This window comes from Chiloscyllium plagiosum, unplaced genomic scaffold (genome assembly GCF_037043375.1).
Source record: "Chiloscyllium plagiosum isolate Xiang-an unplaced genomic scaffold, Cpla_swu_hap1 HiC_scaffold_42, whole genome shotgun sequence".
Taxonomy (NCBI): domain Eukaryota; kingdom Metazoa; phylum Chordata; class Chondrichthyes; order Orectolobiformes; family Hemiscylliidae; genus Chiloscyllium; species Chiloscyllium plagiosum.
The window spans coordinates 35354907-35369115 of NW_028270180.1; the positions used below are offsets into that span (position 1 = coordinate 35354907).

At 47.3% G+C, this 14209-nt stretch overlaps 1 protein-coding gene across 6 annotated transcripts in view; it reads right to left on the reverse strand.

Moving 5' to 3' along the window:
• The window catches only part of herc1 (HECT and RLD domain containing E3 ubiquitin protein ligase family member 1), a 483062-nt gene that overhangs the window by 267238 nt on the left and 201615 nt on the right, over nucleotides 1-14209 (reverse strand). For all 6 annotated transcript variants that reach the window (XM_087981970.1, XM_087981969.1, XM_087981967.1 and 3 more), the window contains exons 29-31: nucleotides 9038-9275; nucleotides 4832-5004; nucleotides 3768-3923 (exon numbers count right to left, since the gene is read on the reverse strand). In XM_087981970.1, coding sequence (XP_087838096.1) covers nucleotides 3768-3923; nucleotides 4832-5004; nucleotides 9038-9275 — 567 coding nt within the window. The remainder of the gene's footprint in view (nucleotides 1-3767; nucleotides 3924-4831; nucleotides 5005-9037; nucleotides 9276-14209) is intronic.

Below are 14209 nucleotides of genomic sequence, written 5' to 3' on the forward strand. Positions count from 1 at the left end.
CTCCCCGGTCAAGGAAAGGTCGCCAGCATTCTGAAAGATCCATCCCACCCTGGCAATGTTTTTCTACAACCTCTACCATCGGAGTGAAGGTACAGAAGTCTGAATACACGCATCAGCCAGTTTCAAAACAATTTCTACCCTACTGTTGTTAGAGTACTGAATGGACTCTCAAACTCAACATTCGCCTGTACACGTGTTTTTGTTTTTGCCACTGTTTACTTATTATTTACTTATCTATGCCAGTTAACTATGTAATCTGCCTGTACTGCTTGCAAGACAAAGCTTTTAACTGTGCCTCTGTACACATGACAATAAATTCAATTCAATTTATATAAATGATTTAAATGAGAATTTAGAAGGCATGGGTAGTAAGATTGGTGGAAAAGTGGACAGTGAAGGTTATCTCAGATTCCATGAGATCTAACCTGCTAAACTGTCTCCCATGAGGAACCTTGTTGCACGCCTTACTTAAGTCCATATAGATCATGTCCACCACTCTGCCATCATCAATCCTCTTCGTTACTTCTTCATAAAACTCAATCAAGTTAGTGGGACATGATTTCTCACACACACAAAGCCATACGGACTATCCCTAATCAGTCCTTGCCTATTCAATTTTCTCAGATCATTCAGCAATGACACTAAAATTGGAGGTGTAGTTCACAGCAAAGAAGGTTACCTTAGATTAAAATGGGATCTTGATCAGATGAGCCAATGGGCTGAGAAGTGGCAGATGGAGTTTAATTTAGATAAATGCGAGGGGGTGTATTTTGGGAAAGCAAGTTTTAGCAGAACTTATACACTTAATGGTAAGTTCCTGGGGAGCTTTGCTGAACAAAGAGACCTTGGAGTGCAGGTTTATAGCTCCTTGAAAGTGGAGTAGCAGGTAGATAGGATAGGTAGATTGGTATGCTTTCCTTTATTGGTCAGAATACTGAGTACAGGAGTTGGGAGGTCATGTTGCGGCTGTACAGGACATTGGTTAGGCCACTTTTGGAATACTGCATGCAATTATGGTCTCCTTCCTATCGGAGAGATGTTGTGAAATTTGAAAGGGTTCAGAAAAGATTTATAAGGATGTTGCCAGGGTCGGAGGATTTGAGCTATAGGGAAAAGTTGAATAGACTGGATGGACTGCATTTGGATGGGTATATGAATAGGAAGAGTTTGGAGGGGCTACACTGGGTTGGGATATCTGGTCAGCATGGACGAATTGGACCAAAGGGTTTGTTTCCGTGCTGTACATCTCGAATACTCTAATTTGATTTGTGGGCGGCACGGTGGCACAGTGGTTAGCACTGCTGCCTCGCAGCGCCAGAGACCCGGGTTCAATTCCCGTCTCAGGCGACTGACTGTGTGGAGTTTGCACGTTCTCCCCGTGTCTGCGTGGGTTTCCTCCGGGTGCTCCGGTTTCCTCCCACAGTCCAAAGATGTGCAGGTCAGGTGAATTGGTCATGCTAAAATTGCCCGTAGTGTTAGGTAAGGGGTAAATGTAGGGGTATGGGTGGGTTACGCTTCGGCGGGTCGGTGTGGACTTGTTGGGCCGAAGGGCCTGTTTCCACACTGTAAAGTAATCTAATCTAAAAAAAGACTGGGGCGTCGGAGGCTGAGCTCTATAAAATCATGAGGGGCATGGACAGGGCAAATAGACAAAGCCTCTTCTCTGGTGTGGGGAAGTCCAAAACTAGAGGGAATAGGTTTAGGATGAGAGCGGAAAGATATAAAAGAGACCGAAGAGACAACGTTTTCATGCAGAGGGTGGTGCGTGTATAGACTGAGCTGCCAGAGGAAGTGGTGGAAGCTAGTACGATTGCAGCATTTAAAAGGCATTTGGATGGGTATATGAATAGGAAGAGTTTGGAGGGGCTACACTGGGTTGGGATATCTGGTCAGCATGGACGAATTGGACCAAAGGGTTTGTTTCCGTGCTGTACATCTCGAATACTCTAATTTGACAACTGCAGAGAAAACTAGACAGAGCAAAACAGAGCAACCAGTCCAGAAACCTCCCCAAATCACTCTGCTCCTGTCAAAACTCAATTCTCTCCTTTTATTTTCTTTGGAATCAATATTTCCTCTGGCTAACTGGTTAACACTAAATCAGCATCTAACCAGCTGCAAACCCTAAGCATAACAATCACTCAGTGCTGATTTTGTTTTACAGTGTTCTTAGATCAGCCATTAAGTTGCATTACTTCCCAGGCCAGTTCCTAACATTTAAAATCTACTTTTATTTTCTTCTCCTTTAAAACAAGCAGCAGTTCAAAGTTCAATTCCCAATTTCAACTCTCAGACTGCAACATTATGCAACTCCACAACCGTAACTAATACACATGAAATGCACATCCTCAAAAACTTTTAACAATCTTAAAGAGCCTTTGGCCCCTCAGCAAAAGTATGTTACCTCTCCAAAAGGGCATCTTCCCCAAAGGTGTTTTGGGAACAGATCTAAATGGACACCTTATTCTCCAAAAGGGTACCTTAGCTACCCAAACAAATCCAAAGTTCAGAACCGATCTTACGTGGTCTAATTTGCACTTCAGCTACTTTACCTAAAAGACAGCTGAAAATGTAAATGGATAGTTACTTCTGTTAATGCATTTCCAAAGCCACCTCTGCGAAAATGGGAAGTGCTGAGTTTGGGGCGGTGCTTTCACGCCAGTTTCCCCCATTGAGTGGCTCTCTATTCTGGCAAACATCTGGGCCCTAATAACACCATATGCAGTTTGGAGGTATTTTAAGACACTTCTGTAAATTACCTTGGAATGATTTATTGTATGAAGTGTGCTATTCAAAGTTACTGGTATTATTCAGGTGGTGAATATTTGGATTAGGATCGTTAGGTGGTTGTTTTTGACCAGTGCAGATTTGATCAGCTTGTTCAAAGCTGTAGATCTGTATGACCGACTCCATGACTGGCTTTCAGAAAATAATCAAAACTCTTTTCGAGAGTATATGAATAAAGTCAGTTTCTTTAAAAAAATCACCACCCTGTGGCAGAATGGTTGACAATAAAAATATTTAAAACTTAAAATAGCTTCAAGTTTGTGGCCATTACCATCTTCCTGAATGCAACATTATTCATACATTGTATCTGCACTTACTCTGCATGTGGATTTATAATCAAAACCCAGCCTGACGTTGAAAAATATACTCATGAGAATTGATGATACAATGATAATGATTCAAGACATTTTTCTTGAGAAACAGGAAATGGTTTTGTGACACTGATACTTATATACACAAATTTTGCCAAATCACTAGATGTCAATATATATCAATACGCCCAGTGTGACATTCCTGATGTTTTGGGACAAGTTACAGAACTAGCTTGATATGCTTATGTACTCCAATCTGAAACTGAAGTTCCAATCTTAAAGTTCGCTGAACAAATAGTAATTAAATTCAGAGTCCATGTGTTTATTTTGTGGCAATTAGACTTTCTAACCTGAGAGACAGTTCCCACTACAGTACTGTGCACATTGTATTTATAATACTCCCATAATTCGGTATCAGCCAATTTACAGTTTCTTGAAAAAAGACATTTCTTAAAGAATTCAAACTGAAGATTGAAATTTATATGCCATTTATGAAGCATCATTTGATAAAGCAGCTACAATTACCTGTATTCTTAGAGAATAGGGAACACTTTAGACTATTTCCTAAATGTTCCAACCACATTATCAGACCACAGATTGCCCACATACAATACCATGGGAGCTACTTCGCATTAAGGATTAATTAATTTTGCAGGAGAAGTTCCATACCAGAAAAATATTTTTGTGCAGCAATGTTAAGTAGCACTTCGGTCCATTTAGGTGATGCCATTTTTGACTGAATAGCTTTTGAGGAAACAACTCTCCGCAGAAAAACAAGAAAATCTCCCAACTGCAGATCTGCTGTGTGTTGTTTTCGTAGAATAGCTGTAGAACAAAAACAGTGCAAGAAGATGTCAATCACATAACACAATATCAAGAAATGACTGAGCAACATTCCTGATATAGGAATCAGATTTATTTGATATGGAGGAATGGCACTGAAATAAGATAGCAGTAAATAGCTCTACTGCATGATTACTAGTAACCTTGGCATTGAGACACCGAAAGATATCTTGTGCTCTGATTTTTATGAATTAATTTAGTTACTTCTATTAATATTCTCCTAAACTTATACATGTACAAAATTGAATGCTAAAAATGAATAAGAACATATCTGTAATATTTGTACCACATTTGTAAACATTGTTATCACACAGTCACAACTCATTTGTGATTTAATTGAAAGGAAGAGAAATTCAAAACTATAGGTGCAAGACTTACCCAGAATCCACAATATTAATCAAATCTATTTTACTAGTTTCAAGAATCTGGAATATTTCACTGGTTTCAAGGAACCTCAGCAATTTTCTTTATGTTTACTCTCAAGCAAACAAGAACCCCTGAGAACCGATATTTACAGAAAAGAAGTGGGTGGCAGACTGTAGTCTGACAGTCATTTCGTTGTAAGTGGGAATTTTAACCATGCATTCTTGGGAGTTTTACCAACTCCTGATATGATCCTAAATAAATATAAGAGAGGTAGCTGACATGGTGAAAATCAAGAATTTAATTAATTTAAGGACAGTGTCTGAAAGCCCCACTGGAGTAGAGAGAAAAAACAAAATCACAAAATAAGATTACATTCAATTCCAGTGATGAAGTGCTGCACACCACAAACCTTTCTTTTGGAGTTTCTCACACTTTAACCACAGGTGCAAATCCTGCAGCTACAAACACATCCTCAACTTTAAAACACAACGTAGAACAATCTTTTGCAAATATTGTCCCAATACCTTTCAAATCTTTGGTATCTTCAGTCTCACCAATCTCATCTGATCTGTTTTTTCTGTCCCCATGCAAAGGAGTCAGGCGCACTCCAGCCTGAGAGAGTAGGTTTTTCAGCTGACTGCAGAGCAGGTCTAAGAGAGACTGAACCACCTTAGGACTTAGCTTGTCTGCATAGGTTCTATGGAACAAGAATAAAGTACACATAAAAGTATCTATATCTGAAATGTTGAAGATGATATTGTGGTTTTAAATTGGTAACAGCACTGTTCAATGCAATAATTTGCATGCTATCAGAACACTGAATTTAATACACATTCAGAGCTGAATTTTCAGAGTTTGATACAACAGACTGATTTGATTAGGGCATGTGGGAAAAACAGAAATCGCTGGTGAAACGCAACAGGACTGGTAGCGTCGAAAAATGGAAGAGTTGGGTGCGGGTGAAGATGAGGGAAGAGCTTAGCGTGAGAGAGAGGGAACATGAACACGCACAAAAGACAGGATAGGCAAGAGCACAGGACAGTGCGCAAGTGCACATGAGAGCGTGGGCAAGGGGAAGGGGGTCAGACAGGGAGGGAGAGGGAGCAGGCATGTGCCAGAGAGACGCAGAGGCAGCGGTCACATGGCAGAGGGAGGGGGCGCGTGCCAAAGAGAGGCAGAGGGAGCGGGCACATCGCCAGAGAGACGCACAGGGAGTGGGCACACTGCCAGAGAGACGCACAGGGAGCTGGCACACTACCAGAGAGACGTACAGGGAGTAGGCACATACTAGAAAGTGGCAGAGGGAGTGGGCATACCGCTAGAGAGGCAGAGGGGGTAGGCACACTGCCAGAGATGCACAGGGAGCAGGCATGTGCCAGAAAGTGGTAGAGGAAGCAGGCATGTGCCAGAGAGAGGCAGAGAGAGGGGTCACGCACCAGAGAGTGGTAAAGGGAGGGGGCATGCGCCAGAGAGAGGAAGAAGAAGGAAGCATGCACCAGAGCATGGCACACAAAGCAGGCATGCGCGAGAGGGAAGGATGGTGATGGAGCGGCAGGAGCATGTGTCAGAGGGAGAGGTAACGAAGGAACGGAATGGGAGCAAGGGAAGGCATGCATGGCGGAAGGGAATGAAAGGAATAAATAATGGGTATGCGCCAGAGGGAGGGGGAGTGTGGGAACGTGTGCAGCGGAGTCGGGGAGTGAGTAGGGACTGAGGGGCATGTGCATGGTGGGGTGGAATGGAGGGGGACAGAAGGCCAGTGCACAATGGAGAGAGAGCACGAAGGAGGGTTGGGGACCAACGGTACATGCAGGGCAGAGGGGTCGGGCGATGGGGACGAAGTTACGGTTGGGGGAGGGGGGGGTTGGGGGAGTAGGTGGGCTGACAACATGAGCACGATGGAGAGGCAGAGAGAGGGAGCATGGACCCACGCGCTGAGGAGGGGAGAGGGAACGAGGGCTCGCGTGCTGAGGAGGGAATGGGAGCCTGCGCGCGGAGGAGGGGAGAGGGGAGAGAGAACGCGGGCCTGCACGCTGACCGTGAGAGGGAACGATGACCCACATGCAGAGGAGGGGAGTGGGGAACGAGGGCCCGCGCGCCGAGGAGGGGAGTGGGGAACGAGGGCCCGCGCGCCGAGGAGGGGAGTGGGGAACGAGGGCCCGCGCGCCGAGGAGGGGAGTGGGGAACGAGGGCCCGCGCGCCGAGGAGGGGAGTGGGGAACGAGGGCCCGCGCGCCGAGGAGGGGAGTGGGGAACGAGGGCCCGCGCGCCGAGGAGGGGAGTGGGGAACGAGGGCCCGCGCGCCGAGGAGGGGAGTGGGGAACGAGGGCCCGCGCGCCGAGGAGGGGAGTGGGGAACGAGGGCCCGCGCGCCGAGGAGGGGAGTGGGGAACGAGGGCCCGCGCGCCGAGGAGGGGAGTGGGGAACGAGGGCCCGCGCGCCGAGGAGGGGAGTGGGGAACGAGGGCCCGCGCGCCGAGGAGGGGAGTGGGGAACGAGGGCCCGCGCGCCGAGGAGGGGAGTGGGGAACGAGGGCCCGCGCGCCGAGGAGGGGAGTGGGGAACGAGGGCCCGCGCGCCGAGGAGGGGAGTGGGGAACGAGGGCCCGCGCGCCGAGGAGGGGAGTGGGGAACGAGGGCCCGCGCGCCGAGGAGGGGAGTGGGGAACGAGGGCCCGCGCGCCGAGGAGGGGAGTGGGGAACGAGGGCCCGCGCGCCGAGGAGGGGAGTGGGGAACGAGGGCCCGCGCGCCGAGGAGGGGAGAGGGGAACGAGGGCCCGCGCGCCGAGGAGGGGAGTGGGGAACGAGGGCCCGCGCGCCGAGGAGGGGAGAGGGAACGAGGGCCCGCGCGCCGAGGAGGGGAGAGGGAACGAGGACCCGCGCGCCGAGGAGGGGAGAGGGGAACAAGGGCCCGCGCGCCGAGGAGGGGAGTGGGGAACGAGGGCCCGCGCGCCGAGGAGGGGAGTGGGGAACGAGGGCCCGCGCGCCGAGGAGGGGAGAGGGAACGAGGACCCGCACGCCGAGGAGGGGAGAGGGAACGAGGACCCGCGCGCCGAGGAGGGGAGTGGGGAACGAGGACCCGCGCGCCGAGGTGGCGGGGGAGAGGGAACGAGGACCCGCACGCCAAGGGTTGGGGGGGGGGGAAGAGAGAGACGAGGACCTGCGAGCCAGGGGTGGGGGGGGGGGAAGAGGGAACGAGGACCCATGCGCCGAGGAGGGGAGAGAGAGCGAAGACCAGCGCGTGGACGAGGGGAGAGGGAATGAGGACCCATGCATGAAGGAGGGGAGAGGGAACGTGGACCTGCGCATGAAGGAGGGGAGAGGGAACGTGGACCCGCGCATGAAGGAGGGGAGAGGGAACGAGGACCCGCGCATGAAGGAGGGGAGAGGGAACGAGGACCCGCGTGTGGAGGAGGGGAGAGGGAACGAGGACCCGCGTGTGGAGGAGGGGAGAGGGAACGAGGACCCGCGTGTGGAGGAGGGGAGAGGGAACGAGGACCCGCGTGTGGAGGAGGGGAGAGGGAACGAGGACCCGCGTGTGGAGGAGGGGAGAGGGAACGAGGACCCGCGTGTGGAGGAGGGGAGAGGGAAGCAAGATGCTTTTCTGAATGGTGAGTTGTGACTCGTGGTGTTCCACAGGGATCAGTGCTGGGACCTCTGCTGTTTGTGGTCATAACAATTTGGAGGAAAACATATCTGATTTAATTCGCCAGTTTGCGGAATTATAGAAACATTGGTGGAATTGTGGATAGTGAAGACAACAGTCAGAGGATACAGCAGGATATAGATCAGTTGGAGCCAAATGTGAGGTGATGCATTTTGAAAGATCAAATACAAATGGAAATTACACAATGAATGGCAGAACCCTTCAGGGTATTGATATGCAGTTGGCTTTGGCTCTGCAGATCCACAGATCACTGAAGGTGGCAGTGCTGGTAGATATGACAGTAAATAAAACTTATGGCATGCTTGCCTTCATTGGAAGGGGCACGGAGTGTAAAAATAGGTAGTTTATGCTGCAGCTTTACAGAACTTTAGTAACGCCACACTTGTAATATTGCATACCGTTCTGGTCATCATATTACCAGTGTGATAGGGTTGCTTTCGACGGGGTACAGAAAATATTTACCAAAATGTGTCTGGTATGGGGGATTTTAGCTATGAAGAAAGTTGGGATAAACTGGTTTGTTTTCACTGGAACGCAGGAGGTTGAGAGGTGTACCAATATAAGTTTATAAGTTTTTCAATGGCATGGATTGAATAGGAAGTGTGGGGTTTTTCCCCAGGGTGGAGCAGTCAGTTACTAGGAGACACAGGTTCAAGATAGGGTTGGTGGGATGAGGGGAGTGTGAGAGTTAACAGAGATGTGCGAGACATGTTTTTCACACAAAAGATGGTGAGTGCCTGGTCCTTGCTGCCAGAGGCAGGGAGCGGCCACAGCAGCAGCGTTAAAGAAGCACCTGGACAAATTCATGAATAGGGAGTAGAAGGATCCTGTAAATGAAGACAGCTTTAGTAAGGAAGGGCAAAATGTGTCACCACAGGATTGGAGAGCTGAATGCCTATTCTTGTGCTTGTTCCTCTGTCTTTTTTTTCACAAAATGTGAGAATTTCATTAGGAATGTCGTGGTTTTAATTAATTTGAAAAGCAAGCCAATTGATAGCATTTTAGTTCTCATTTGCATTGATCAATACAATCATTACTCATGTGACAGAAAACTTAAACTTTTGCTTACCCTGTGGTGATGGCAAGTATCTGAAGCAATCTAGTGCTGGCAACCTTCAAAGCTGTGCTCAGCTGTGAAACACCTGGTTTTTGTATCAATTGCAGTGGCTGCCCCAGCATAGTGTCAGTACCACACAACTGGGATAGTACATTCAATAAACCACTAGAGATTGCCAAAGACACATCCACTGGCTGGTAACGCACACTAAGGGCGAATACTGTGACCAACAAGAGACGTTGCTGGGCTCCTGTAAACAGGAATAAAATCAATATTTATCTGTAACAATACCTCTAGATTTTATATTGTGTGATAGACAATGACTAAAATATTACATACATTTTACATTTTTCAAACATAGTTTGCATTGTCATCCAGTATAAAAATAATGTAAGGTACTTAATTTAGCACTGGTGATGGTCACATGGCAAGTCAAGATCAAGAAGAGGTTTCAGATAAGAACAGGTTTCAGGTGACGCGCAGACAGGGTTTAGTAAAATTGAACCAAACAGTACGGAACTATTTCAGTAACTAATTTAAAAACACAAACAATATGTATAATGCAATCATCTGACTCACCTGTTTCTCTTTCTGTCCTTACTTTGGTTAAAGTTTTAGCTTTGTCTGCTATTAAGTGGCTCTCATTATTACACTATAAATAGGCAGGAGGCTGGAAGAATAAAGCAAGCCAGGCAGCATTAGTGGGTGGAGATGCTGACATTTCAGGTGGAACCCTTCTTCAGGACTTTGTGGCAATGGAGGAGGCCAAGGATGGTCATGTTGGAAAGGGAGTAGTTGGGGGAATTAAAATGGGCGGTCACTGGGAGGTCATTGTGGGCCCAGCTGTGATGCTCGGTGAACTGTTCCCTAACTTTACGCCAAGTGTCCCTGATGTAGAGTAGACCACATTGGGAGCAATTGATGCAGTAAACTAGATTGGAGGAGAGGCAGGTGGAACGGGATTGGAGGTAGTGCGGCAGAGGGCTGTCTGGGTGACAGAGGGAGGAAAAGCATGTTGTTCGGAATAGGGGGACATTTGGGATGCTTGAGATCAGAATGTCTCCTTGTCTGAGCAGATGCAGCGGAGGTGGAAGAATTGTGAGAATGGTATAGAGTTCTGGCAGGATACTGGGTGGGAGGTGTAGTGGAGGTAGTTATGGGAGTCTGTGGACTTGTAGTAAATGTTGATCTGGAGACTGTCGACGGAGATGGAGATGGTGAGGTCCAGAAAGGAGAGGGAGGTGCCCAAGATGGCCCAGGTGAATTTGAGGGTGGAGTGGAAGTTGATGAACTTCTCCAGTTCAGTCTGGGTGCAGGACACTGCACCGATGCAGTCATCGATATAATGGTGGAAGAGTTGGAGCACAGTGCCTGTGTTGGTACTGAAGAGGGACTGTTTGATATACCCTAAAAAGAGGCAAGCATAGCTGGGGTCCATCCATCATGGCTACCCCTTGATTTGGAGGAAATAGGAGGAGTTAAAAGTTGTTGAGCGTGAGGACCAGTTCGGGGAGGCGGAGGGGGGTGTTGGTGGAGTGGGACTGGAAGGGAATGTTGGAGAGGAAGAAGCAGAGGGTCTGGAGTCCATCCCTGTGGAGTATGGATGTGTACAAGGACTGCACGTCCATCGCGAAAGTAAAGTGCTGAGGTCCGGGGAACTGGAAGTTGCTGAAGAGGTGGACAGTGTGGTTGGTGTCACGAATGGGAAATGCCTGAACTAAGGGGAAGAGGATAGAGTCGGGATAGGACGAGATGAGTTTGGTGGGGCAGGAGTATGCCGAGATGATGGGTCGGCCAGGGTAGTTGGGCTTGTGGGTCTTGGGGAGCAGGTAGAACCGGCCGGTGTGGGGGTGGGGACTATGAGTTTGGAGGCAGAAGAGGGAGGCAATGAGGGCATGAGCAGTGCAGATGATTTTGGCCTGATGAGTTACAGTGGGGTTGTGGTCAATGGGGAGGTAGGACATGGTGTCGGAGAGGTGGCGTTCGGCCTCTGCAACATAGAAGTCTATTGTCCAGACTAACACTCACCTTTGTCAGCGAGTTTGATGGGTGAAGCGGGAGTTGTTGCAGAATGAGTGGAGTGCTGCATGTTCGGAGGGGTTGAGGTTAGAATCGGTGGGGCGGTGGAGAAATTGAGATGGCCAATGTCATAATGGCAGTCTGCAATGAAGAGGTCTAGGGCGGGTGGGGTAACCAAGTAGAGGAGCGGGAAGTGGGAAAAGGGGTCTTCGGAGAGAGGTTAGGAATTTTTGTCAAAGAAGACACGGAGGCAGAGGTGGCAGAAGAACAGCTCCACATTGTGGTGGATCTGGAATTTATTGAGGTGGAGGTGGAGGGGTATGAATGTGAGCCCTTTGGACGGGGTCGGGGGGTGGGGGGAATAGTGAATATGTCCTGAAGAAGTGTTACACCCAGAACATCGACTTTTCCATCTCCATGCTGTCTGGCTTGCTGTGTCCTTCCAGCCTCCTGTCTGTCTATTTTGGATTCCAGCAGCTGAAGTTCTTTTGTCTCTAACCTCAATATTACACCAGTCAATACTGTATATTGCTTTCTCTAGATTCCTAAATTGAACTTGGTGAGCAAAGTATGTTAAAAGTTTGTGCGAAGATTTGTAGCTCGGGTGCTCGTTGTTGTGGTTCTGTTCGCCGAGCTGGAAGTTTTTGTTGCAAACGTTTCGTCCCCTGGCTAGGCGACATCATCAGTGCTTGGGAGCCTCCTGCGAAGCGCTTCTTTGATGTTTCCTCCGGTGTTTATAGTGGTCTGTCTCTGCCGCTTCCGGTTGTCAGTTTCAGCTGTCCGCTGTAGAGGTTGGTATATTGGGTCCAGGTCGATGTGTTTGTTGATGGAGTTTGTGGATGAATGCCATGCCTCTAGGAATTCCCTGGCTGTTCTCTGTCTGGCTTGCCCTATGATAGTAGTGTTGTCCCAGTCGAATTCATGTTGCTTGTTGTCTGCGTGTGTGGCTACTAAGGATAGCTGGTCGTGTCGTTTCGTGGCTAGTTGATGTTCATGTATGCGGATTGTTAGCTGTCTTCCTGTTTGTCCTATATAGTGTTGTGTGCAGTCCTTGCATGGTATTTTGTACACTACATTAGTTTTGCTCATGTTGGGTATCGGGTCCTTCGTTCTGGTGAGTTGTTGTCTGAGCGTGGCTGTTGGTTTGTGTGCCATTATGAGTCCTAGGGGTCGCAGAACGAAGGACCCGATACCCAACATGAGCAAAACTAATGTAGTGTACAAAATACCATGCAAGGACTGCACAAAACACTATATAGGACAAACAGGAAGACAGCTAACAATCCGCATACATGAACATCAACTAGCCACGAAACGACACGACCAGCTATCCTTAGTAGCCACACACGCAGACAACAAGCAACACGAATTCGACTGGGACAACACTACTATCATAGGGCAAGCCAGACAGAGAACAGCCAGGGAATTCCTAGAGGCATGGCATTCATCCAACAAACACATCGACCTGGACCCAATATACCAACCACTACAGCGGACAGCTGAAACTGACAACCGGAAGCGGCAGGGACAGACCACTATAAACACCGGAGGAAACATCAAAGAAGCGCTTCGCAGGAGGCTCCCAAGCACTGATGATGTCGCCTAGCCAGGGGAGAAACGTTTGCAACAAAAACTTCCAGCTCGGCGAACAGAACCACAACAAAGTATGTTACTTTTCCAGAATGGAACACCCATCTGGTTCAAGTCAGATCACTATTAACCTCAAAAGGCCACTTAATGAGCTCAATCATCCTTGGGTAGGCACTTTAAAAAATCTATAAACCATCCTGCACAAATTCTGAAGAATCACTGAAAAGGCATTTGGCATAAAAGTGGAGCTGAACTAGGCAATATGAGGCATTAGAGAAACTAAATCAGGGGAAAAAAATACCTCCCAAATGAAAGCAATTGAGATGCAAGATGCATAGCAAAGAGGGAAGACAACAAATTATAATTTAAAATACCTAACTCTACAATTAGGGGTCACAGAGTGGTTCAGACAAATGGCCAAATGTGTGTCAGAGTTACAACAATACGTGGAGTTGATCCCATGAGCTACTCAAAATTCAGCTAAAAAAGAAGACTGGTCAATGAAGAGGTGACTGTACTAAAAAAAAAGAGCATTGTATTGTAGAAAATGTTGTGTTCTTGTGAAGGGAGTGGTTGGAGCCTTGGGCAATGGAGGAGGCAAACAGAAAGTTTGATATGGACAAGGGAAAAACAGGCACAAAAAGGAAATAGCTTTTTGGAGTGAATGTGCCTTCAGAAATGGAAGAGGGAAAGGAAGAAAGAGATTGTAATGTGCGCTAGGTGATGAGATGTTGGAAACAAGCTGGCAAACAGGATGTTGGTGGGATGGTGATCATTAACAAAAAGAGGTTCAATTATTGTTTGATGGGGGGGGGGGGAGCGAATAGCTAAAGCACACAAACAATGTTATTGCAATCAAGTGCTCTAAGACTAGACAAGGAGCAAAGGGGAAAAAAGGCATGCACGTCAGAAACTTTGACATATATATATATTTCCCTTCATTTTGATCTATCACTTAAAGTCCTATTCACTTCCAAGTTTTAGTCTCATTTAAAGGTTCCACTATAATAATAATAATAATACATATTTTCCCTTTAGGGATGCAGATCTGTGTTGTATTTCATGAATATGTTCACACATAAAAGAACAATCCTCAGAAAATAATTTCTCAATACTCTGTTCATGATCTGTACTGTAGTATCAAGAAATGTTTAATGAATCACACCCTTTGATTTCAATTCACATCTCTGAATCGAATATTAATAGTTATCTTTCTTAAGCACAAACAAAATCACAGCAGCTATTGCTTTCAGGGAGGTACAAACCAACTTTAGCAGAGGGATGGGAACCAAAACGTAGTGATAACAATGAAAAACATGGTGTACGAGAGATTGCAGAGGTAGTGGGCCAAGAGTAAGAAGTAAGAGGTATTGTTATGTGGTGTCAGACTAAAAGGGATTGCAATGAATTCTATATCAGATGGACTGCAGCAGTTCAAGAAGGCAGCTCACCGCCACATTCTCATGGGCAAACAGGTATACCCACATCCCACAAACTAATGATGGGAGTACTACGTTGTTCTGATGGTGTCCTGGTTCAAACTGGACATGGTTGATTAACTATTCCCATATATAT